Below are 27,387 nucleotides of genomic sequence, written 5' to 3'. Positions count from 1 at the left end.
ATTGTGCTTTGAAACCTGAAAATAATATTACCAAATATTTTCACTTCCTCAATAATTATTAAAATACATCAAATGATCAATTGTTTTTTGTTTTTCTTTTGGTGTTGGTAACAATTGAAAGAACTTTTTTTTTATCATTTTTGCCTTTTGTTTCATGGGGTAGGTGTATACATTTCAATTGTGAGAAGAATTGTGAACAAAAAAGATAAAAACCTGATAATATTTAGATAACTAATACCACAGGCTTACATTTGATATCATACTTGAATATGTACTGGACTCTTGCATATTGCAAAACTTTATCAAGTGTAGGGTATTGTATTCCCAGTATGTTTTTACCATAAAGTGAACAATTGTTCCGATATCTGATGAACCAAAGCAATGTCAATTAAAAGTTTTGAAAATAGAAGCAATATTATTCAATTCTATCTCAAGGTTGTTTTTGTTCCCAGCAACATCGGTTCATACAATATTGAATGTTGAATTTTAAGCAGAGTTTGGAAAATCTAAATATTTGCTAATAATATGATGACGTCCGTCCGTCATACGGGCATCAACATTTAAGGTATAAAATATTTTTGAGTCTTAATTAATATCTTTGATTTAATGCAACTTAGGGAAATAAATAGCCATATTGATTTTAAAAAACCATGGTCAAAATGTCAAGGCTAGAGCAGATTTTGAGGAAAATTTCCGTTTCTTGATGATATATTTAAAAATCTATATCATACTTTTGTGTAGTTTAGATTTATAATGGTCCATTAGATGCAGAAGATGCCAGTTCACTAGGTCGACGGTCGAGGACAAAGCAGTAATCAATAGACAGTAATTATACCCCACGCAACGAGTTGCGGAGGGTATAATGTTTTTGACCCGTCCGTCTGTCCGTCCGTCAGTCCGTCAGTCCTGTTTCTTGTCATCACAACTCCTCTCAAACCACACAACAGAATTTAACGAAACCTTTTTAGATAATAAGGACATACTATGTAGTTGTGCATATCGACAGGAAATTACGATTTAATTTTTTTTCTAGGAGTTACGCCCCTTTGAACTTATTTACTTTAATGTACTACTGCAACAGTTTGTCATCTCAACTCCTCTGAAACCACACAATAAAATTTCATGAAACTTTGTAGATAATAAGGACATACTACGTAGATGTGCATATCGACAGGAAATTACGATTCAATTTTTTTTCCAGGAGTTACGCCCCTTTGAACTTATTTGCCCAATATACTACTGCAACCTTTTGTCATCGCAACTCCTCTCAAACCACACAACAGAATTTAACGAAACCTTTTTAGCTCACCTGACCTGAAAGGTCAAGTGAGCTTTTCTCATCACTTTGCGTCCGTCGTCCGTCGTCCTGCGTCCGTCGTCCGTCGTCCGTCGTCCGTAAACTTTTACAAAAATCTTCTCCTCTGAAACTACTGGGCCAAATTTAACCAAACTTGGCCACAATCATCATTGGGGTATCTAGTTTTAAAAATGTGTGGCGTGACCCTGTCAACCAACCAAGATGGCCGCCACGGCTAAAAATAGAACATAGGGGTAAAATGCAGTTTTTAGCTTATAACTCAAAAACCAAAGCATTAAGAGCAAATCTGACATGGGGTAAAATTGTTCATCAGGTCAAGATCTATCTGCCCTGAAATTTTCAGATGAATCGGACAACCCGTTATTGGGTTGCTGCCCCTGAATTGGTAATTTTAAGGAAATTTTGCTGTTTTTGGTTATTATCTTGAATATTATTATAGATAGAGATAAACTGTAAACAGCAATAATGTTCAGCAAAGTAAGATTTACAAATAAGTCAATATAACCGAAATGGTCAGTTGACCCCTTTAGGAGAAATTGCCCTTTATAGTCAATTTTTAACCATTTTTCGTAAATCTTAGTAATCTTTTACAAAAATCTTCTCCTCTGAAACAACTGGGCCAAATTAAACCAAACTTGGCCACAATCATCATTGGGGTATCTAGTTTAAAAAATGTGTGGCGTGACCCGGCCAACCAACCAAGATGGCCGCCACAGCTAAAAATAAAACATAGGGGTAAAATGCAGTTTTTGGCTTATAACTCAAAAACCAAAGCATTTAGAGCAAATCTGACATGAAGTAAAATTGTTTATCAGGTCAAGATCTATCTGCCCTGAAATTTTCAGATGAATCGAACAACCTGTTGTTGGGTTGCTGCCCCTGAATTGGTAATTTTAAGGAAATTTTGCTGTTTTTGGTTATTATCTTGAATATTGTTATAGATAGAGATAAACTGTAAACAGCAATAATGTTCAGCAAAGTAAGATTAATAAATAAGTCAACATGACTGAAATGGTCAGTTGACCCCTTTAGGAGTTATTGCCCTTTATAGTCAATTTTTAACAATTTTTCGTAAATCTTAGTAATCTTTTACAAAAATCTTCTCCTCTGAAACTACGTGGCCAAATTAAACCAAACTTGGCAACAATCATCATTTGGTTATCTAGTTTTAAAAATGTGTGGCGTGACCTGGTCAACCAACCAAGATGGCCGCCACGGCTAAAAATAGAACATAGGGGTAAAATTCAGTTTTTGGCTTTTAACTCAAAAACCAAAGCATTTAAAGCAAATCTGACATGGGGTAAAATTGTTCATCAGGTCAAGATCTATCTGCCCTGAAATTTTCAGATGAATCGGACAACCCGTTATTGGGTTGCTGCCCCTGAATTGGTAATTTTAAGGAAATTTTGCTGTTTTTGGTTATTATCTTGAATATTATTATAGATAGAGATAAACTGTAAACAGCAATAATGTTCAGCAAAGTAAGATTTACAAATAAGTCAATATAACCGAAATGGTCAGTTGACCCCTTTAGGAGTAATTGCCCTTTATAGTCAATTTTTAACCATTTTTCGTAAATCTTAGTAATCTTTTACAAAAATCTTCTCCTCTGAAACAACTGGGCCAAATTAAACCAAACTTGGCCACAATCATCATTTGGTTATTTAGTTTTAAAAATGTGTGGCGTGACCTGGTCAACCAACCAAGATGGCCGCCATGGCTAAAAATAGAACATAGGGGTAAAATTCAGTTTTTGGCTTTTAACTCAAAAACCAAAGCATTTAAAGCAAATCTGACATGGGGTAAAATTGTTCATCAGGTCAAGATCTATCTGCCCTGAAATTTTCAGATGAATCGGACAACCCGTTATTGGGTTGCTGCCCCTGAATTGGTAATTTTAAGGAAATTTTGCTGTTTTTGGTTATTATCTTGAATATTATTATAGATAGAGATAAACTGTAAACAGCAATAATGTTCAGCAAAGTAAGATTTACAAATAAGTCAATATAACCGAAATGGTCAGTTGACCCCTTTAGGAGAAATTGCCCTTTATAGTCAATTTTTAACCATTTTTCGTAAATCTTAGTAATCTTTTACAAAAATCTTCTCCTCTGAAACAACTGGGCCAAATTAAACCAAACTTGGCCACAATCATCATTGGGGTATCTAGTTTAAAAAATGTGTGGCGTGACCCGGCCAACCAACCAAGATGGCCGCCACAGCTAAAAATAAAACATAGGGGTAAAATGCAGTTTTTGGCTTATAACTCAAAAACCAAAGCATTTAGAGCAAATCTGACATGAAGTAAAATTGTTTATCAGGTCAAGATCTATCTGCCCTGAAATTTTCAGATGAATCGAACAACCTGTTGTTGGGTTGCTGCCCCTGAATTGGTAATTTTAAGGAAATTTTGCTGTTTTTGGTTATTATCTTGAATATTGTTATAGATAGAGATAAACTGTAAACAGCAATAATGTTCAGCAAAGTAAGATTAATAAATAAGTCAACATGACTGAAATGGTCAGTTGACCCCTTTAGGAGTTATTGCCCTTTATAGTCAATTTTTAACAATTTTTCGTAAATCTTAGTAATCTTTTACAAAAATCTTCTCCTCTGAAACTACGTGGCCAAATTAAACCAAACTTGGCAACAATCATCATTTGGTTATCTAGTTTTAAAAATGTGTGGCGTGACCTGGTCAACCAACCAAGATGGCCGCCACGGCTAAAAATAGAACATAGGGGTAAAATTCAGTTTTTGGCTTTTAACTCAAAAACCAAAGCATTTAAAGCAAATCTGACATGGGGTAAAATTGTTCATCAGGTCAAGATCTATCTGCCCTGAAATTTTCAGATGAATCGGACAACCCGTTATTGGGTTGCTGCCCCTGAATTGGTAATTTTAAGGAAATTTTGCTGTTTTTGGTTATTATCTTGAATATTATTATAGATAGAGATAAACTGTAAACAGCAATAATGTTCAGCAAAGTAAGATTTACAAATAAGTCAATATAACCGAAATGGTCAGTTGACCCCTTTAGGAGTAATTGCCCTTTATAGTCAATTTTTAACCATTTTTCGTAAATCTTAGTAATCTTTTACAAAAATCTTCTCCTCTGAAACAACTGGGCCAAATTAAACCAAACTTGGCCACAATCATCATTTGGTTATTTAGTTTTAAAAATGTGTGGCGTGACCTGGTCAACCAACCAAGATGGCCGCCACGGCTAAAAATAGAACATAGGGGTAAAATTCAGTTTTTGGCTTTTAACTCAAAAACCAAAGCATTTAAAGCAAATCTGACATGAAGTAAAATTGTTTATCAGGTCAAGATCTATCTGCCCTGAAATTTTCAGATGAATCGGACAACCCGTTGTTGGGTTGCTGCCCCTGAATTGGTAATTTTAAGGTAATTTTGCTGTTTTTGGTTATTATCTTGAATATTATTATAGATAGAGATAAACTGTAAAAAACGATAAATGTCGGCAAAGTAAGATCTACAAATAAGTCAACATGACCGAAATTGTCAGTTGACCCCTTTAGGAGTTATTGCCCTTTATAGTCAATTTTAACCATTTTTTCGTAAATCTTAGTAATCTTTTACAAAAATCTTCTCCTCTGAAACTACTGGGCCAAGTTAATTATAGATAGAGATAATTGTAAGCAGGAAAAATGTTCAGTAAATTAAGATGTACAAACACATCACCATCACCAAAACACAATTTTGTCATGAATCCATCTGCGTCCTTTGTTTAATATTCACATAGACCAAGGTGAGCGACACAGGCTCTTTAGAGCCTCTAGTTAGATAATAAGGACATACTATGTAGTTGTGCATATCGACAGGAAATTACGATTTAATTTTTTTTCTAGGAGTTACGCCCCTTTGAACTTATTTACTTTAATGTACTACTGCAACAGTTTGTCATCTCAACTCCTCTGAAACCACAAAACAAAATTTCATAGAACTTTGTAGATAATAAGGACATACTACGTAGATGTGCATATCGACAGGAAATTACGATTCAATTTTTTTTCAGGAGTTACGCCCCTTTGAACTTATTTGCCCAATATACTACTGCAACCTTTTGACATCGCAACTCCGCTCAAATCACACAATAGAATTTCATGAATCCTTTTCAGATAATAAGGGCATACTACGTAGATGTGCATATCGACAGGAAATTACGATTCAATTTTTTTCTAGGAGTTACGCCCCTTTGAACTTATTTGCTTCAATATACCTCTGCAACAGTTTGTCATCGCAACTCCTCTGAAACCACACAACAGAATTTCATGAAACATTGTAGACAATAAGGACATACTAGGTAAATGTGCATATCGACAGGAAATTGTGATTCAATTTTTTTTCTAGGAGTTACGCTCCTTTGAACTTATTTACTTTAATGTACTACTGCAACAGTTTGTCATCTCAACTCCTCTGAAACCACACAACAAAATTTCATGAAACTTTGTAGATAATAAGGACATACTACGTAGATGTGCATATCGACAGGAAATTACGATTCAATTTTTTTTCCAGGAGTTACGCCCCTTTGAACTTATTTACTTTAATATACTACTGCAACCTTTTGTCATCGCAACTCCTCTCAAACCACACAACAGAATTTAACGAAACCTTTTTAGATAATAAGGACATACTATGTAGTTGTGCATATCGACAGGAAATTACGATTTAATTTTTTTTCTAGGAGTTACGCCCCTTTGAACTTATTTACTTTAATGTACTACTGCAACAGTTTGTCATCTCAACTCCTCTGAAACCACACAACAAAATTTCATAGAACTTTGTAGATAATAAGGACATACTACGTAGATGTGCATATCGACAGGAAATTACGATTCAATTTTTTTTCAGGAGTTACGCCCCTTTGAACTTATTTGCCCAATATACTACTGCAACCTTTTGACATCGCAACTCCGCTCAAATCACACAATAGAATTTCATGAATCCTTTTCAGATAATAAGGACATACTACGTAGATATGGATATCGACAGGAAATTACGATTCAATTTTTTTCTAGGAGTTACGCCCCTTTGAACTTATTTGCTTCAATATACCTCTGCAACAGTTTGTCATCGCACTCCTCTGAAACCACACAACAGAATTTCATGAAACATTGTAGATAATAAGGACATACTAGGTAAATGTGCATATCGACAGGAAATTGTGATTCAATTTTTTTTCTAGGAGTTACGCCCCTTTGAACTTATTTACTTTAATGTACTACTGCAACAGTTTGTCATCTCAACTCCTCTGAAACCACACAACAAAATTTCATGAAACTTTGTAGATAATAAGGACATACTACGTAGATGTGCATATCGACAGGAAATTACGATTCAATTTTTTTTCCAGGAGTTACGCCCCTTTGAACTTATTTGCCCAATATACTACTGCAACCTTTTGTCATCGCAACTCCTCTCAAACCACACAATAGAATTTCATGAATCCTTTTCAGATAATAAGGACATACTACGTAGATGTGCATATCGACAGGAAATTACGATTCAATTTTTTTCTAGGAGTTATGCCCCTTTGAACTTATTTGCTTCAATATACCTCTGCAACAGTTTGTCATCGCAACTCCTCTGAACCCACACAACAGAATTTCATGAAACTTTGTAGATAATAAGGACATACAATGTAGTTGTGCATATCGACAGGAAATTATGATTCAATTTTTTTTTCTTATACAATTTTTTTTTTCTTACAGTTATTTTATTTCTCCAGTGACAATGTGGGGACGTGGGGTATGTGAGCGCGCTCACTAAGGTTCTTTAATTTGGGCAAATGTTGGTTACCAGATGTTATCTGATTGACCATATCCCCAACTTTTATTAAACTTGATTCAACAATGGCCCAAGGGCGAAGAAGGCCCTGTATAATTGGGGATCTCAATGTAAATGGTCAAGGACACAGCAGTAAAAATGTTAGATTGATTTTGGTTTCCAGATGGTATATTTTGAATCCTTTCTGCAACCTTCATGGACTTAGCTTTAAAATGATACTTGGAAAAATCACCTGCATCCACATTTTGTGAAAAAATTACTTTCTAGGGCAATATCTTTAAAATCATTATTAAGATCTTTACCGATCTGGGTGGACTTAATACCCCTATTAGTTTGAAGGTCACTAGGTTTAATGTAAAGGGTACTGCAGCAATTGATAAAATGAAATTTTAGCAGATTTTAGTTTTCTATCACTTGGCATAAATGTCCACCACCGCTGAAAATTGTCAGTACAGTTTATTTTTCTTTTTTATTTCGACCTTGAGGGCTGAACAGTGACAAAACTAAGTTTCTTTGTCGTTATAGTTACAGCAAGCCATCCATGTTAATTGAAAGTAAACAGGACTTCATTGTCTTGCTTTTGAAGCATAACTGGCAAGGCATGTCTGTCAGAATGTCCGTTTTAACAGATTTCTTACAAAACTGTGAGCTTGTTTTTCTAGGTTAGAATTTATCTGGCCATATAATTCCTCCTTGTGTTTTGTGAACTACCTATAGGTCCATTTAAGATGGTAGTAAATACCTAGCCATTACTATTCATGAAGGGGCCAACAAATTACTCCACCTCACTAGTTTTTTTTCAAAGTTTTCCGATTTTTATCTCAGAGAAAGACATTAAGGTTGTCATATTTTCATGACAACACATCTGGAAGGGTTTAAGGACCATGAATTGCAAGATGAAACATCCTTCTGTCAACACAGTTCAGCTGAGGCAGTTTAAAATTATACGGAGTGCCATATGGACTTTAAAGGAATGGATGATGCAAACACGACAACAGACAGAACTGTTAGCGAATGTGTCAAAGACTTTTAACATAATATGCAATCATGATCAGTGTGTGCCGAAAATATTTATTGATACTTGTATTTACTGTTTCCTTTTTTGTCCCAGCGTTGCGTGGGACATAGAAATACAGTTCGTCCATCCGGTCTTGTAAGCGCTCTCACATGTACAATTCTTGTCAGATTTTTATCAAACTAATATCAGAGGTTTATATCAGCAATGTCTAGATTATGTTCGAAAATCACAGCCGATCAACTATTTTTAAAGAGTTATTTTCCTTGGAAATATTAATTATATGGAAATTTGCATTGTCCGCGCTTTCATGTGTACAATTCTCGCCAGATTTTTATCAAACTTATATCAGAGGTTTATATCTGCAATGTCTTGGACAAGATCGAAAATCAGTGCTTTTCAATTATTTTTCAAAGTGTTATGCCCCTTGGAAATATTAATTACGTGGAAAATTGCATTGTAAGCAATCTGACAGGTACAATTTTTGCCAGAGTTTTATTTAACTTATACCAAAGTTTTATATCAACAATATCTTGGGCAAGTTTAAAAATCAGAGCCGATCAACTATTTTTTAAAGAGTAATTACCCCCCCCCCCCCCCGCAAACAAAATGTTGGGGTGTATAGGAATCACCATGTCCGTCTATCTGTCCGTCCAACCATTTGTCTATCTGTCCGTCCGTCCGTCCCGCTTCGTGTTCAGTGCATAACTTTTGTTCCGTAAGTCTTACTATGTATGCAGGTGCATCATTGGCTGGGGTGTGTCTTTTACCATAGGCAGGTCACTTCGACCTTGAATTTGACCTTTGATCCCTATGATAGTAAAACCTTCTCCATATTGACCTTAGCGTTGACCTTTTAAAATTTCTAAATTTATGGTATACAAACCTCCTCAGACTTTGTTCCTGTACATGTGTCAGTATGATTCCTTCAGATTGACCTATCAGTCACCATGTGTCAACCTAACACAGAGGCAATGATTATATAAAATGAAGAGCTGAAAACCAAAAATCTCAAAACGTCATTGCTTCAATACTGAATGTCACCGTAGCAACTAAATTGAATGTACGGAGGGGGTATTAGTCCCGCTATGCGGACAGTTCTAGTTTTCCTTGGAAATATAAATTATACGGAAAATTGCATTTTAAGTGATTTCAATAGATATAAGAAGATGTGGTATGAGTGCCAATGAGACAACTCTCCATCCAAGTCACAAATTGTAAAAGTAAACCATTATAGGTCGAATTACGGCCTTCAACATGGAGCCTTGGCTCACACCGAACAGCAAGCTATAAAGGGCCCCAAAGATGACTGGTGTAAAACCATTCAAACAGGAAAACCAACGGTCTAATCAATATTAAAAACGAGAAACGAGAAACACTTATGAACCACATTAACAAACGACAACCACTGAACATCAGGTTCCTGACTTAGGACAGGTGAAAACAAATGCAGCGGGTTTAAACGTTTTAATAGACGCCAACCTTCACCCTACCTGAAACAATAGTGTAAAATCACAACATAGAAAGACACACTCTAAAATATCAATTGAAATGGCTTAACTCAATCAAAATACATATTAAAAAAAAACAAGTGAACATACACTAAAAGAATAAATTTGATCTATGACACAATGTGAATATAAAATTAATAAAACAAGGGGGGTAGATGTAAAACAATATCACAAAGACAACCATAACCTTGGACAAAATGCCGCCAAATAAAATAACGTGCACAGGTTAATAAAATAAATTTGTTGTAAGGTATACATGAAGTACGAAATATTGTTTACAAAAGAAATAATTTTGTTGTTCATAGTACGAGAAGTGAAAATTTATCGTCGTACCAAACACTTATCAAAGATGGTATATATTGAAAATAGTGAGACGAGATATAACACTAAATAAGTAAACATTAAATAACAAAAATGCATTACAAATTGTATCAACAGGTCACATTAACACGAAAGTACGATTTGAGAGTACTCGCAGTTACTGAAAGCTAGTTAAAAGCCAAAAACAATTAATAATAAAAAATCATGCATCAGAGACTAAAATCAACTTAAACACATCCCAGGGATTTAGTGTTTTAACGTCATGGACAGTCAAAGAAGACATGACTTGTACAATGCCAAAATTAAAAGTATCGACAGGCAGTAGGATAGTTTTAGGAGTTAACCTTTTAATAAATATGTATAATGTTGTATATAGATAGAGTAAGCATACATTTCTTTAAGATATTAATTAAAATGTTTTTTTAGTTATTGCCCTTGGATAGATAAAATATGTGAAACGCGGAAGACATTGAAATTCTGTTCTTTTATTAAATTTGGTGTTGTTTTGTACATTTTTATGCGTATATATAATTTATGTATTGTGAACAGTATCGTTTTTCATAACAACCAATTAATAAAAGGATAGAATTTCAATGTCTTAAGCGTTGCACACATTTTATTTGACGGTATGATAATTACATTGCCATCCTTTACGACAGACAAGGTAAACCATCTGCTTGCCACATCATGTACTGTGTTACAACCCTAGAAAAAGCTGACGAGGGAAGGCATTACTCGACTAACCAAAGCTATATTTTAATATACCGGTAGCCTAGTTGGTCGAGTGATCTAGGACGCTAGACACAGTGCAGGCGCTGTTGCCACGATTTCACAGAAGCAGGGGTTCAAATCCTGCTCAGAGAAGGACAAATATTTGCTAACACATATTTCCAGAACTAACATTGTTGGGCTAAATTTGAGACGAAGTATATATATATATATTATGGTGTTAGCCCTGTATAGCCACGGGTTATCCGACGGAGAATATGGAACGCCCTAGCTGTCTTATGTGTTAAATTTTATGCTATGATGATACTTTGTTATTATCTGCTGATACTTTATCATTATATGCTGATTCTTTGTCATTACATGCTGATACTTTATCATTATATGCTGATACTTTGTCATTATGATACTTTGTCATGCTGATACTTTGTTATTATATGCTGATACTTTGTCATTATATGCTGATACTTTATCATTATATGCTGATACTTTGTCATTATGATACTTTGTCATGCTGATACTTTGTTATTATATGCTGATACTTTGTCATTTTATGCTGATACTTTATCATTATATGCTGATACTTTGTCATTATGATACTTTGTCATGCTGATACTTTGTTATTACATGCTGATACTTTGTCATTATATGCTGATACTTTATTATTATATGCTGATACTTTATCATTATATGCTGATACTTTGTCATTATGATACTTTGTCATTATGATACTTTGTCATTATAATACTTTGTCATTATGATACTTTGTCATTATGATACTTTGTCATGCTGATACTTTGTCATTATATGCTGATACTTTGTCATTATATGATGATACTTTGTCATTATGATACTTTGTCATGCTGATACTTTGTCATTATGATACTTTATCATTACGATACTTTGTTATTATATGCTGATGCATTGTTAGTATTGATGGTTTCAGTAGACTGTTAATGTTTCTAAAATGTGCCGACAACAACACATCCAAGATCGTTTTAGACTGTAACTTGTCTGGTGTTGCTAATTGCAATATTCCTCTTAGAGTAAGATCTGAGTAAGGACTAGAAAACGTGTCTGCCTATTCTAGAGGTGGCGTAAATCAGATGTGGATACTAAAAAATTCCAAAGATCTTTTAGAGTACATACAATCAAAGACTCTCTCATCTTGCAATAGTATTAAAACATTTGATTTTTCCACAATTTACACAAGTATTCCCCATTCCAAACTAAAAGACAAATTGAAAGAGTTGGTATTACTTTGTTTCATTAAAACGAATGGCGAACGTAGATACAAGTATCTTGTCTTGGGGAGGGATAAATCCTACTTTGTAAAGAATCACTCTGATTCAAACAAAAAATTCTCTGAAACTGACATTATCAAGATGCTTGATTTCTTGATTGACAACATATTTGTTACGTTTGGAGGACGTGTTTTTTCAACAGACTGTCGGAATTCCAATGGGAACCAATTGTGCCCCTCTTCTTGCCGACTTGTTTCTTTATTATTATGAGGCTGACTTCATACAGGAACTTCTTAGGAAGAAAGATAAGAAGTTAGCGATATCCTTCAACTCTACGTTCCGCTATATAGATGATGTTCTCTCACTAAATAATACAAAATTTGGTGACTATGTTGAACGAATCTATCCCATCGAACTAGAGATAAAGGATACTACAGATACAGTTAAGTCTGCCTCATATCTTGACTTACATCTAGAAATTGACAATGAGAGTCGGTTGAAAACAAAACTTTACGACAAAAGAGATGATTTCAGCTTCCCAATTGCGAACTTTCCATTTCTATGTAGCAACATTCCAGCAGCGCCTGCATACGGAGTATATATCTCCCAATTGATACGATATTCCCGGGCTTGTGTTTCCTATCATGATTTCCTTGATAGAGGATTGCTGCTCACAAGGAAGCTATTAAACCAAGAGTTCCAAATGGTGAAGTTGAAATCATCCCTCCGTAAATTTTACGGACGCCATCACGAGTTGGTTGACCGTTATGGAATAACCGTTTCACAGATGATATCGGATATGTTCCTTATGTCGTAACTACAATACCCTTCCCTTTTCACGAATGTGACTTACCGAAATAGACTATTTACCGGATTTGTAATAACATAAGCAACACGACGGGTGCCACATGTGGAGCAGGATCTGCTTACCCTTCCGGAGCACCTGAGATCACCCCCAGTTTTTGGTGGGGTTCGTGTTGCTTAGTCTTTAGTTTTCTATGTTGTGTCATCTGTACTATTATTTGTCTGTTTGTCTTTTTATTTTTGGCCATGGCGTTGTCAGTTTGTTTTCGATCTATGAGTTTGACTGTCCCTCTGGTATCTTTCGCCCCTTTTTTGCAGACTATATGTTTTACTCAAGGGGCGAAGGAGGCAAAAATACCCACAACTAAAGGATAAAAAGACTTTGGAGAAACATTTTTAAAGGAGTTCTGTGTTATTTTTACAATATGCTTTGTCATATGGAAGATGAAGGTATTATAGACCCATTAAATTGAAAACACTTAGCAGCACTACATTACATTTGTTTGGACGAAATAAACATGAGGCTACAATTTTGGGCAGTAGCGTGGTCTAGTCACATAATCCGAACAGCAAACTCATTTCCTCTGAACTTATGGACATCTTGCCAATTGCAGAACACTTTAGAAATTTCCCTCAATTAAACAGATTTGCAAGATCATGGTGTAGAAGGATATGTTTACACCACCGTTAGAAATGGAGAGAGACCAATATTTGAGCCCCTTACAAATGCTGGCGAAAAATGCAGACAGACATTATTGAAGAATTAATTATAACCAATACCAAATTTGGAATTAATGATTTTCAAAGGTGTTTAGAGATCATAAATAGAACCTAGGTTTTCTTTTTATTATTAGTATTAAAATTTTTAAAACTGCAGTTATGATTTCAGCTGCCACTTACAGTCTTTTTTTTTCTGAAACTTGTGTAGGGCCTCGGTGACCGAGTGGTCTAAGTAGTCGAACTACTGTATCACTAGCATGTCAACACTAAGGTTGTGAGTTCAAATCCTGCACTAGTCAGGTGCACTCGACTCTAGTCTTAATTGACTAGGATTGTCAGTTTTCCTACCGAAGGTCGGTGGTTCACTCCATGCATTCCGGCTTCCTCCACCGATATAAACTGACCGCCACGAAATAGCACAATAGCGTTGAAAGTGGCGTCAAAACATCAATCAATCAATCAATCAATCTGAAACTTGTGTATAGTTTGGGCAAAATGTTATGGCAAGAGTCTCTTTTTAAAATATTTTATACCCTACACAAAAACGTTGATGGGTATAACCATTTAGGACAGCTTTGTGTTTGGACGAATCAGTTTTATCATATTCGGCTTCACTATAAGGAAAAAATATGAATTTTGCATGTCATGTGGGGGCAAGCAGACGTTTCCAATCTCCCAATGACTAACTTGGTGTTGGGATGCTTTTACTGGAGACTGTCAGCTTGCAACCAAAGTAGTGCATGACCAACACACTTCATTGACCTTTACTAAGATTCAGAAAAAAAATTAGAACTAGTCATTGGGAGATTGGAAACGTCTGCTTGCCCCCACATGACATGTAAGATTCGCATTTTTTCCTTATAGTGAAGGCCAAAATGATAAAACTTATTGGTCCAAACACAAAGCTGTCCTAAATGGTTATACCATTCAACGTTTTTGTGTAGGGTATAAAATATTTTTTTAAAAGAGACTCTTGCCATAACATTTTGCCCAAACTATACACAAGGTTCAGATTGATTGATTGATTGATTGAATGATGTTTTAACGCCACTTTCAACACTATTGTGCTATTTCGTGGCGGTCAGTTTATATTGGTGGAGGAAGCCGGAATGCCTGGAGTGAACCACCGACCTTCGGTAGGAAAACTAACAATCCTAGTCAATTACGATTAGAGTCGAGTGAACCTGCCTAGTGCGGGATTTGAACTCACAACCTCAGTATTGACAGGCTAGTGATACATTAGTTCGACTACTTAGACCACTCGGCCACCGAGGCCCTACACAAGTTTCAGAAAGAAAAGACTGTAAGTGGCAGCTTAAATCATAACTGCAGTTTTACCCTTTTTAATAATAATAATAAAAAGAAAACCTAGGTTCAATTTATGATCTCTAAACACCTTTGATAATCATTAATTCCAAACTTGGTATTGGTTCTAATTAATTCTTCAATAATGTCTGTATGCATTGTTCTCAAGCATTTGTAAGAGGCTCAAATATTGGTCTGTATCCATCTTCAACGGTGGTGTAAACATATCCTTCAACACCATGATCTTGCAAATCTGTTTAATTGAGGGAAATAGCTAAAGTTTTCTGCAATTGGCAAGATGTCCATAAGTTCAGAGGAATAGAGTTTACTGTTCGGATTATGTGACTAGACCACGCTACTGCCCAAAATTGTAGCCTCCTGTTTATTTCGTCCAAACAAATGTAATGTTGTGCTGCTAAGTGTTTTCAATTTAATGGGTCTATAATACTTTCATCTTCCATATGACAAAGCATATTGTAAAAATAACAAAGAACGCCTTTAAAAATGTCTCTCCAAAGTCTTTCTATCCTTTGGTTGTGGGTATTTTTGCCTCCTTTGCCCCTTGAGTAAAACATATAGTCTGCAACAGACACGTTTTCTAGTCCTTACTCAGATCTTACTCTAAAAGTAATACCGCAATCAGCAACACCAGACAAGTTACAGTCTAAAACGATCTTGGATGTGTTGTTGTCGGCACATTTTAGAAACATAACCAGTCTACTGAAACCATCAATACTAACAATGCATCAGCATATAATAATAAAGTATCATAATTACAAAGTATCAGCATATAATGACAAAGAATCATCTTATAATGACAAAGTATCAGCATATAATGACAAAGTATCAGCATGATAAAGTATCAGCATGACAGAGTATCATAATGACAAAGTATCATCATATAATGATATCGCCGCGATATAGCCTTGTTGTGCTAATGTGGCGTAAAGCAACCAACAATCAATCAATCATATAATGATAAAGTATCAGCATATAATGACAAAGTATCAGCATGACAAAGTATCAGCATGACAAAGTATCATAATGACAAAGAATCATAATGACAAAGTATCAGCATATAATGATAAAGTATCAGCGTATAATGACAAAGTATCAGCATGACAAAGTATCATAATGACAAAGTATCAGCATAAAAATGATAAAGTATCAGCATATAATGACAAAGTATCAGCATATAATGATAAAGTATCAGCATATAATAACAAAGTATCATCATAGCATAAAATTGAACACATAAGACAGCTACGGCGTTCCATAAGAGAACGTCTGTCATAACGTTGTCACATGTTTTGGCGTATATATATATTGATATAGTTCCTCAGATAAATATGAATAATACAGTAGATATCCTTGTCAATTTGGGTTGTCCTGTATTGTTTTGCTTTAACTAATTATAAGCTCTTCACTAAAAGAGGATGTTAATAACACTAACGGTACCAATTTTTCTGACTAATGAAAATATAGATACAGTCAGCTGGATTCTACTTCGTCAAAATTATCCCCCCATTACGCCACCTAATTTTTATAATCGTAAAAATGGAAGCTATTGTAGTGATGACGCGCTGTCAATTTAGCTCTTGAAAACCGATAAATTTCTCCACATAGCATCATTACGATCCTGATATGCCAGTTTTATTTTAAAAGACAAATGTATCTATTAACTATTTAGCTCATTTCATGTACTTTTGTGCATTTGGTCAACTTAAAACTATTGTCTGATCGGTTGTCAGGGGGAATTTTCGAAAGTTCAAAAATATTTAAAACAATTCTAAATAAATATTTCGTGGGAGGGCAGACTAAAAAATTTCAGAGGTTGATAATTAATTACCCAAGATAACACACACAAAAAATGAAATTTTTTTTAAGTTATGAGTTTTTAAGATCCACTTGAAAAGTCTGTCGTCAAGTACTTTTAGTAAAAATTTGTTATTCGAACACACCTACTCTGTTGTTATGACTCATTAGAAAGGTATTTCACTTGACCCATATATTTCATTTTTTAGTACTGTAAATTTTTAATGTTATTATATCAACCTAGAGCCTAAATATATAAAAATAATAGAAACTGAAGCGAGATGATGTATCAAATATTTTTCTTTGATACGTTTTCAAGACAGAATAGTCAACTCAAACACGCCTAAACAGTAAAAGGTGTACTCGACTTTCTCTTTTCGATGAAATTATTGCCCATTTTGGGGATTTTTTTCCCAAAAAACTGTCGCTGGGGGCAGAGATGCAAATAATGCTTTAAAAAGATCAATCTATTATCTTTCTTTGGATTTTTTTTTTCTGCGGAGTTTATGCTTATGCACAAAAAAGATCAACATGTATTTGCACCTACCACAATCGACTGTTTTGTGAAAATTTGTCTATAAGTTAAAAGTTTACAAATATCTCGAAGCTCCATACCATAATTAAAGTAAAAACACATACATAAAATGCACAAAATCCTAAATTAGGAACATTCATTAAACTTTTAAAGCCCATAGAAACAGATGTAAACAATTCCAATTTACCAACTTTGCCTTTTTAACCTTCTCTAACAAAGAGTTCCATTTCTTTTGTTTAATTTCAATTGGGTTTCCGCCTGAGATACAGACGAAAAAAATTCAAAAGTGCAAAATAAAAAGAAAGGTTTTAACTTTAAATCTTCACACACAAACTATACTTTCATACAGATATATATTTTATTTTGTAGTTTCCCTTGGTGCTTTAGAAATATCCCTTTTGTATGATTCTAATGACAATGCACTGCATTGTACAGTTGTTCGTGCTAGGGTAAGTATTTGATATTTTAATTATTGTTTATGACATAGCATTTGTACATTTGATAGTTGTAAGCGGGCATATTCATTATGCAATAATCAAAGATACACAGCTCTCTTCCAAGGCCATAAGGGAAAATAGCAATGGAACATCTCAAAGTAATGTACCATAGGACAAGTAAATCAAGCCCACACTGCTTGCAAATAATTGGAAATAGTTAGTCAGCTAACTACAAAATAGTTCAAGTATTAAATTAGAAGGCAAAATTAATATTTGTATTTGAATCAAATGTATTATGCATGTTACTTTCCAGTAACATTAATTGTAAGGGAAGGAATGGAAAACTTGTTTAACTAGATGGCATGGTGCCTGAAAATATACTAACTACCAAGAGGCATTTATTGTTCCTTGATAGGAATTTTTAAATCTGAAGAAAAGATTGCAAAATTTGTTGAATAATTATATTCTCTTTAATGTTTTAGGCATTAAAGGCCATGGATTCCAACGGACTGTCAGATCCATATGTAAAACTGCATTTACTGCCTGGTGCAAGTAAGGTAATATAAATAGATGTACAATTAAAGGCTTTTGAAATATAGAATATGCAAAAAAGGGCCATTAGCTACGAATTCGACAAAAAAAATGAAATATGTTTTTTTTTGTTCTAAACATTTATAAAAGTGGATTAAAGAAATTATATTCTGCTATTAGCAGTCGGTTTGGTTCAATTTCGTCAATATAAGCTGTAAAACCATCACTGGTGATTTGCAAGTCGATAATTCAGATCATTTGAATCCGTATTCATGCACAATTTTAATTTTACCTTTAAAGGAGATGGGTGCACATGTGTTCATCGTGTGGTTCATTTATTACAAAGAAAATGTGTACATTGAAAAGTGAAATTAGGAACCACCAGGAATAATAATTTCGTTGACAAATCCGGCCCACAAAAAATATTCTTATATGTAGGTAAAACGATGATTCACATATATTTTTAACCTTCACAATGAAAGCAAACAGACTTCGAAAAATCCGATTGCACGTATTTCTAGTTATGTTTGTATCGGATAATATGACCGTCGGTAGTCTTCGCATGTCATCTCGATGGATAATCATATGGCGTCTGGTCTTAAATACGTACGAAATGCTGATACGTTATAGCCTGCCCATGCATTGTTAATTGTTGTTTTTTTTCGGACTTTTTGTAATTTGGATATAAGTATGTTATAAATAAAGTATGAGAATTGGGTCAAATCGGAAAACATGAATTTAACAGCTAATGCCCGTTCAAGTGCAATATAGTCTTGAAAAAAAATGTATGAAAAACATTGTAAAAGAGGGACGAAAGATACCAGAGGGACAGTCAAACTCATAGATCGAAAACAAACTGACAACGTCATGGCCAAAAATAAAAAGACAAACAGACAAATAATAGTACAGATGACACAACATAGAAAACTAAAGACTAAGCAACACGAACCCCACCAAAAAGTGGGGGTGATCTCAGGTGCTCCGGAAGGGTAAGCAGATCCTGCTCCACATGTGGCACCCATCGTGTTGCTTATGTTATTACAAATCCGGTAAATAGTCTAATTCGGTAGGTCACATTCGTGAAAAGGGAAGGGTATTGTAGTTACGACATAAGGAACATATCCGATATCATCTGTGAAACGGTTATTCCATAACGGTCAACCAACTCGTGATGGCGTCCGTAAAATTTACGAAGGGATGATTTCGACTTCACCATTTGGAACTCTTTGTTTAATAGCTGCCTTGTGAGCAGCAATCCTCTATCAAGGAAATCATGATAGGAAATACTAGCCCGGGAATATCGTATCAATGTAAATAAACATCTGTGATAAGACATGATCACAAATTAAAAAACACCTATGACGTATATGGTTTGTTCAAATGCTCCATTATTTTATAAGAATGAAGAGTTATTTTCTATTGTTCATCTTCGTTCATCTTGAAATTTTGGATATTTCCATGAACACTCTTAAAAAGTGTTCACTCAGGAAAATATTTGAAAAGGATGTAACGAGATATTGAATTAAGGTGAAAAAGTACAATTGACACCAAGTATTTTCCTTGTTAACAAACAATTTTTGTTTGAGAGTCTTTATTCCATCGTATGATATATAGTATGGTAGTCACTGAAAATCAACAACAAAATCAGCTGTCAACGATGCACATTACACCTCAGATTCTATTTGAATTATAAGAACAGTTCAATAATCAAACATTTATTATATGCTGCATTTCCTTGCAAAATTTCTCTCACAGATAGTATCCAAGCAAGAAAAAACGAATACTATCCAATGCGTGTCATTCCTCTTCTTTTGTAATATTGAAAACATTAACGTAATTGAATAATGAAAGTTAAAGAAAAAAATGTGCCTCACTGAATTATTTATTTTTTTTAAATTTAACCGTTTAGGATGTCATCTCCTTAATTATTTAATTTCGAACAGCAAAAATGTGATGCATTTAAATACATTAGAAAGGAGGGAATACGTGGCAGCTGTAAATGATACATGAATTGATTATACTTTCTAGTTATACAATAATGGTGTATTTAGAACAAATAGTTCAAGCAACTGAAATGGTCTAATTTGATGGGTCTTTTGAAGACGAAGCGAGCGTCTGGCATACAAAAATTTAAGCCTGGTATCTATGATGAGTTTATTTGCGTATAAGGTCTAATTTAAATGTTCCGATTGTTTTAATTTTGATACAGTTCTAAGAGGTAATCATTTAGGGGTGTGAATAAAATTAAAATAAAGATACTGTTTATATTAAATTTTCGATAGAAACATGTAACAATCGATTTTTATGGAACGCCGCAGCTGTCTTATGTGGAACTCTGATATTACGTTATGTTGTTCTGTTATTACTTGATGATAGTTTGTCTTTACATAATATGATTTTGACATTATGTAATAATGTTTTGATATAACTCAATATGGAAAAGTCATTACTTAATGATATTCCGATATTACATGATATGGTTTCGTATTGACTTGATGTAGTTTTGTCATTACTTAATATGGTTTTGTCATTACTCGATGTGGTTTCACCATTATTTAATGTGGTTGTGTCATTAGGCAATGTGGTTTTAACATTACTTGATGTGTATGTGACTTGACGTATTGTAGTTGTTTCATTACATGATGTGGTTTTGTTATTTCGTAATGATGATTTGCCAATTCTTTATATGGTTTTAAGATTACGTGATGATGTTTCAAAATTTGACGATTTTACACTACATGATGTGTTTGTTTCAGTAATTGATGTGGTCATGTCATTATTTGATGTGGTTATCCCATTACTACTACGAGGTAAAACCACGTGACCATTTTGGAAAAAATATGTTCTATTTTTAGACCGATTTCCATATGTCGTTTGTGTAATGCGCTTTGGATGAGTACCGCTATCCATTAAGTTAAAGTTCAAATTAAAGTTCAAGTTGTTGTTCAGAGTTATTTGTATGAAAAAAAGGAACAACAGACAAAAATAAGAAAAAAAGTACTAAAAATTTAACAGTAATTCGCACATACCCCAAACCATTTGGTCCTGCCGTTTTTATACGACCGCAAAAATTAAAAATTTTTTGGTCGTATATTGGTATGACGTTGGCGTCGTCGTCGTCCGGCGTCGTCGTCGTCGTCGTCGTCGTCGTCGTCGTCGTCGTCTGGCGTCGTCCGGCGTCGTCCGAAGACACATTGGTTTTCGCACTCTAACTTTAGTTTAAGTGAATGGATCTCCATGAAATTTTACCATAAGGTTCAATACCACGAAAGGAAGGTTGGGATTGATTTTGGGGGTTATGGTACCAACAGTTAAGGAATTAGGGGCCAAAAAGGGGCCAAAAATAAGCATTTTTGTAACTTCCAGACAATAACTTGTGTGTAAGTGTATGGATCTCTCTGACATTGTACCACAAGGTTCCATATCACAAAGGAAAGGCTGTAATTGATTTTGGGGGTAATTGCCTCAAAATTTTAGGAATTAGGGGCCAAAAAAGGGGCAAAAAACAAGCATTTTTCTAGTTTCATGACAATAACTTGTGTGTAAGTGTTTGGATATTTCTGAAATTGTACTACAAGGTTCCATATCACAAAGGGAAAGCTGGAATTGAGTTTGGGGGTAATTGCCCGAAACGTTTAGGAATTGGGGGCCAAAAAGGGGCCAAAAATAAGCATTTTTCTAGTTTCCAGACAATAACTTGTGTTCAAGTGTATGGATCTCTCTGAAATTGTACTGCAAGGTACCATACCACAAAGGGAAGGCTGGGATTGAGTTTGGGGGTGATGAATCATAAGGGGGTTCAAAAAATTTGGGGGGGATTTTTTTATTTTCTTTTTTTTTTTTCTTTTTTTCCTTTTTTTTTCTTTTAAAATTTTCCATTTTAAGTTGGTTATTTCTGTTTAATATTTAAAAGCAAATAATAATGATATGGTAGGAGATACACACCAAACAGGATGTGTAAATTATTATATAATAAGTATTGTGCAATAGCAAGAAATTTTCAATTGCACAGTATTGCACAATAGCAAGAAATCTTCAATTGCACAGTATTGCGCAATAGCAAGAAATCTTCAATTGCACAGTATTGCGCAATAGCAAGAAATATCCAATAGCACAATATTGCGCAATAGCAAGAAATTGTCAATTGTACAGTATTGCGCAATAGCAAGAAATATTCAATTGCACAGTATTGTGCAAAAGAAGATACTTCGTATAAATTGCTTATTTCTTGATCAATTTCAATGGGGTTTTATTCTTGAATTCTTGGGGTTCTTTAATATGCTGAATCTAACTGCGTATTAAGTTTTTGGATTTTGGGCCCCGTTTTTAAATTGGTCCACATTGAGGTCCAAAGGGTCCAAAATTTAACTTTGTTTGATTTCATCAAAAATTGAATTATTGGGGTTCTTTGATATGCTGAATCTAACCGTGTATTTAGATTCTTAATTTTTGGTTCCGTTTTCAAATTGGTCTACATTAAGGTCCAAAGGGTCCAAAATTAAACTTAGTTTGATTTTAACAAAAATTGAATTTTTAGGGTTCTTTGATATGCTGAATCTAAACATGTATTTAGATTTTTGATTATGGGCCCAGTTTTCAAGTTGGTCCAAATCGGGGTCCAAAATTAAACTTTGTTTGATTTCAACAAAAATTGAATATATGGGGTTCTTTGATATGCTGAATCTAACCATGTATTTAGATTTTTGATTTTTGGGCCCCGTTATCAACTTTGTCCACATTGAGGTCAAAAGGGTCCAAAATTTAACTTTGTTTGATTTCATCAAAAATTGAATTATTGGGGTTCTTTGATATGCCGAATCTAACCGTGTATTTAGATTCTTAATTTTTGGTTCCGTTTTCAAATTGGTCTACATTAAGGTCCAAAGGGTCCAAAATTAAACTTAGTTTGATTTTAACAAAAATTGAATTTTTAGGGTTCTTTGATATGCTGAATCTAAACATGTATTTAGATTTTTGATTATGGGCCCAGTTTTCAAGTTGGTCCAAATCGGGGTCCAAAATTTAACTTTGTTTGATTTCATCAAAAATTGAATTCTTGGGGTTCTTTGATATGCTGAATCTAACCATGTATTTAGATTTTGGATATTGGACCATAATAGCATTTTATTTCCTTAGTTCTCAAATGAAAGCTGTAAATTAATAAATAAAGTAAAGATTCTTATTAACCCTGTGTCTCGCCGGATAATTCTGCTGTCAGTATAAAAGCGTAAATTAAATGTTGACTGACTGTACATTAACCGGTAAACTTAGCGGAGGAAAACATGTTTTTCTGTAGATGCTTTTATCTTGATCTTGAAGAATAACTCCTATACAAGTTTTATAACAATTCATGGAGGTTTACAAATTTATCACGTCAAAACAGTTTAATTCGGTAATATTAAATGCATTAAAAAACCTTATATAGAAATAAAGAAATGTGGTATGATTGCCAATGAGACAACTCTCAACCACATACCAAATTTCGAGTTGAACTTCGAGTTTGAGTCACATTTAAAGATAGCGTTCCGAATTACAATTGGACTTCAACTTTAAATTTGAGTCACCTTTTGGCGTAGAGTTCGAGGTAAACCCTTATTTGAGTCTCATTTAGATTAAGATTAAGAGTTGAAATTCGAGTTATCTAATATGAGTTCCATTTTTTTTATCGTGGATCAAGGGCTTTTGCTCGAGCTTCCGAAAAGAGGGTTCAGGGGTAGGTATGCGTACAAAGGATAAACAATTTTACAGCGTACAAAACACAACATAGAAATTGAAATAAAGTTAGATGTGGTGTGATTGCCAATGAGAAAATTTTCCACCATAGTTTAAATGCAGTGGATGCAAGAAATCATAGGCAACCGTACAGCCTTCAACACACCGTATAGTCGGCTACAAAAGACCACCACGTGAAAATGTGAAACAATTCAAACGAGAAAACTAATGGTCTAGTTTATAGCTAAACAATCTACGAATAAACAGCTGCCCCATGAGCGCATGATACGCCCGTCGTCTTGTGTGTGAATTTTTATGCAATAATTATAAATAGGTTCTGACATACGGCGCGACATGCGAACCCCCCCCCCCCCCCCTTTTTTTTAAAAAAACCTCAATATCTCTAAAATAAAATTTTGAATCAAAACCAAAATGTATACAGATCTTAAGATTAATATAACTAAGAAGTGTGTAAAATTTTAAGCAATAATCATAAATCTTTTTGAGATACGGCGCGACATGTGAAAACCCCCCTTTTAAAAAAAAACAAAAAATCAATATCTCTAAGATAAAATTTTGAATCAAAACCAAAAAGTATACAGATCTTTAGATTAATATAACTAAGAAGTGTATAAAATTTTAAGCAATAATCTTAAATCGTTTTTGAGATACCTCGCGACATGTGAAAAAATACACACACCTGTTTAAGTTACTAAGTCCCGTAACTCAAAAAGTTTTAATCTTATTTTCACTAAAAAGTATACAGATCGTTTGACTATCATTAGAAACAACTATGTTAAGTTTCATGAAATTTGGATAAGTCGTTCTCAAAATAAGGTGCGACATGTTTACGCCGGACAGACAGACAGACAGACGGACAGACGACATTTGTATACCATAATACGTCCCGTCAAAATTTTGACGGGCGTATAAAAACAAATATGACACACATGAAACAATGACAACCATTGAACTACAGGTTCCTGACTTGGGGCAGGCATTTAAAGAAAGTGCACGCGGCGGAGTTTAACATGTATGTAAGCGCTAATCCCTATCATAACCTAGTGTATCATAGCACAGCATAAGAAGAAAATGTAAAGACAGTTTTGATTTGCTCAACTAAATAGATCGGTATGACTGGGTAACATAAACCCATCAGCGTGATCTCGGGTGCTTTGGAAGGGTAAGCGGATTCTGCTTAACTTGTGGCACCCGTCGTGTTATTCGTGAAAGTACAAACCCAGTGATTTTTTTTTTGGTAGTTTACATTCGAGGAAAAGATGACGGAATTGTGGTTACGACAACTGGAACCTATTCGTCGTCACCTGTGAAACAGATATTTCAAAAAGTTTTTTTTCAATTAGTGCGTGGTATATCAGAAACTGCAATTATAAAAAAAAGTTTAATATTCATATGTTCAAATGAACATACACGCTAAAAAAAACCTAGAGAATTCTTATTTTATAGAACTGATGCTTTGTTGCTTATCACCCATTATGTAGTGTAAAATCGTCAAATTTTGAAACATCATTACGTAATGTTAAAGCCATATAAAGAATTGACAAATCATTATTACGAAATAACAAAACCACATCATGTAATGAAACAACTACATTACGTTATGTCACATACACATCAAGTAATGTTAAAACCACATTGCCTAATGACATAACCACATCAAATAATGGTGAAACCACATCGAGTAATGACAGAACCATATTAACCCTCTTAGTGCGTATCGAAATTTCAAAACATTGCCAGAAACGGGACAATTTCAGTAAAAAATCCCACAAACAGTAAATTGTTATTCAGTCTTGAATCACAACATGTTAGCTTAAATAATTGAAGAATTACTAAGATATAAAGTAAAGATGTTTATTTTTTCAAAAAATAACGTTATTTATTTGACATTACATAACGTCATAATGGTGTTCACGTCACGTTCTTAAGAAGTTTCGCGCTTTTCAATTAGCTAACGTCAAACACTTTGCAGTGGTTGGAAGAAAACGTTCAGTTTTTGCAAAACAGCACTATACTTTCCAAAATTTCATGTCAGTTTTACATATTTTCGGTTGGTTATCTTAAATTTAAACCATTGTGGTGACGTCAGCCTATTCATTTACCGTGGATTCTTTTTCTAGAATCAACGCTTCCTAAATCTGCCGCTGAAATTGACTCACCAAATTATATTCAATTGTTTCCTTTGTGTGCCTAATTTCATTAAGTTTAAATAGGCTAATTTACTGATTTCTGTTCACTAATGGAATTAATTTAAAAACTTACTTTTAATTTTTGTAATTTTTATATACCTTCACTGGGAATCGAACCCTTCCTTGAAATCTGTTATGTGTGACTGACATCAACACACCGACGAAACCTCTCGGCTACCAATGGGTTACACTATAGATGTTTATTATGTATATGTAAGAGAATGATAATCCCTTTCTTCATGATTAAGTACGAGCGTTAGCGAGTACTTATTATGAAGTAAGGGATTATCATTCTCTTACAAACTTAGAATATTGTAAAGTGCTCAAGGCTCAAATGATCTCTTGATTGGTTGTATTCAAGAATTAGTTTCATAGTCAGTGCAATGTTTATAATTGATGCATGACTTCCTTTTTCGGCATGTCATTCGTGGATTAGTTTTAGTGATGTAAGGACTTTCTTATCATTTGGGAAATATTTAAAAAAAAATTGCGTTATAGATATTAGGTGACACAACAGTACAAAGAAAAGGTAGGAATTGTATATGTTTCCTGATTGTGAGTATGAATGTAAATCATGTAATATTTTAGTGAGGAATTATCCTTTTTTATTTACAGTTTAAATCAATTAATACATTTGAGTTACTGTAACTAAATTTCATTTCACAGCCAATATTTTGGTCCGGCTTTTTACATCAAATACTATTTCATTATGTCAGGGAAATGTTCAAATAAAATGCCTTTAAAGGTTTTTAACATGTTTAAAACTTAAATTAAATTCCTGTTTTTTTTTGTTTTTATTTTATCGGAATATTGGAAATAACTATTCTTCCCAACCGCTGATCCAGTAATCAAAGTTTTGGAAAGCTAAAGATTTAAGTTATTTTTATTTTTAAAGATTTTTTTTTCTTTTTTTGCATTGCTTTGATATTGTTTGATTTTTTAATAATTTGGAGTTATTAGTATTTTCATAATAACATTCACGGTACCAATTTTACTGCACCAGTAAACTTCAACTTATTTTGAGTTTTTTGTTTGTTTCACAATTCAACTTTTAGTCAGTTTCAATCACTGTGTGAGAAATCCTCTCAATCTGAAAAATGTGCTTCGGGGCAGTTGTAACTCATTTATAGAAACTCTTTGTTTTGAACTGTAAATAGACCCAAATAATAGGATAATCTCTTACTAAGAACATGATTTACATTCATTCTTCACAATTAAGAGGCACAAAAACCTACAATTTCATTGGTCGAGAGCACTTTGCTATATTCTAAATATATTTAAATGAACATCTGATATACATCGGTTCATCGGACACACAGGGCTTGTACCTTTATATAGACACAATAGGCAGTCGTATAGTATGAGTTGG

At 34.0% G+C, this 27,387-nt stretch overlaps 1 protein-coding gene across 5 annotated transcripts in view; it reads left to right on the top strand.

Annotated features, from left to right (window-relative positions):
- Window positions 1-27,387, top strand: part of LOC127712432 (rabphilin-3A-like) — a 362,038-nt gene that overhangs the window by 151,722 nt on the left and 182,929 nt on the right. For all 5 annotated transcript variants that reach the window (XM_052218873.1, XM_052218870.1, XM_052218874.1 and 2 more), the window contains 2 exons: window positions 17,498-17,577; window positions 18,048-18,122. In XM_052218873.1, the coding sequence (XP_052074833.1) occupies window positions 17,498-17,577; window positions 18,048-18,122 (155 nt within the window). The remainder of the gene's footprint in view (window positions 1-17,497; window positions 17,578-18,047; window positions 18,123-27,387) is intronic.

The sequence above is a fragment of the Mytilus californianus genome, unplaced genomic scaffold (genome assembly GCF_021869535.1).
Source record: "Mytilus californianus isolate M0D057914Y unplaced genomic scaffold, xbMytCali1.0.p SCAF_8, whole genome shotgun sequence".
NCBI classification, from domain to species: domain Eukaryota; kingdom Metazoa; phylum Mollusca; class Bivalvia; order Mytilida; family Mytilidae; genus Mytilus; species Mytilus californianus.
Note: the sequence above shows the minus strand (reverse complement) of the source record. Positions and strands in the feature narration are given on the sequence as shown.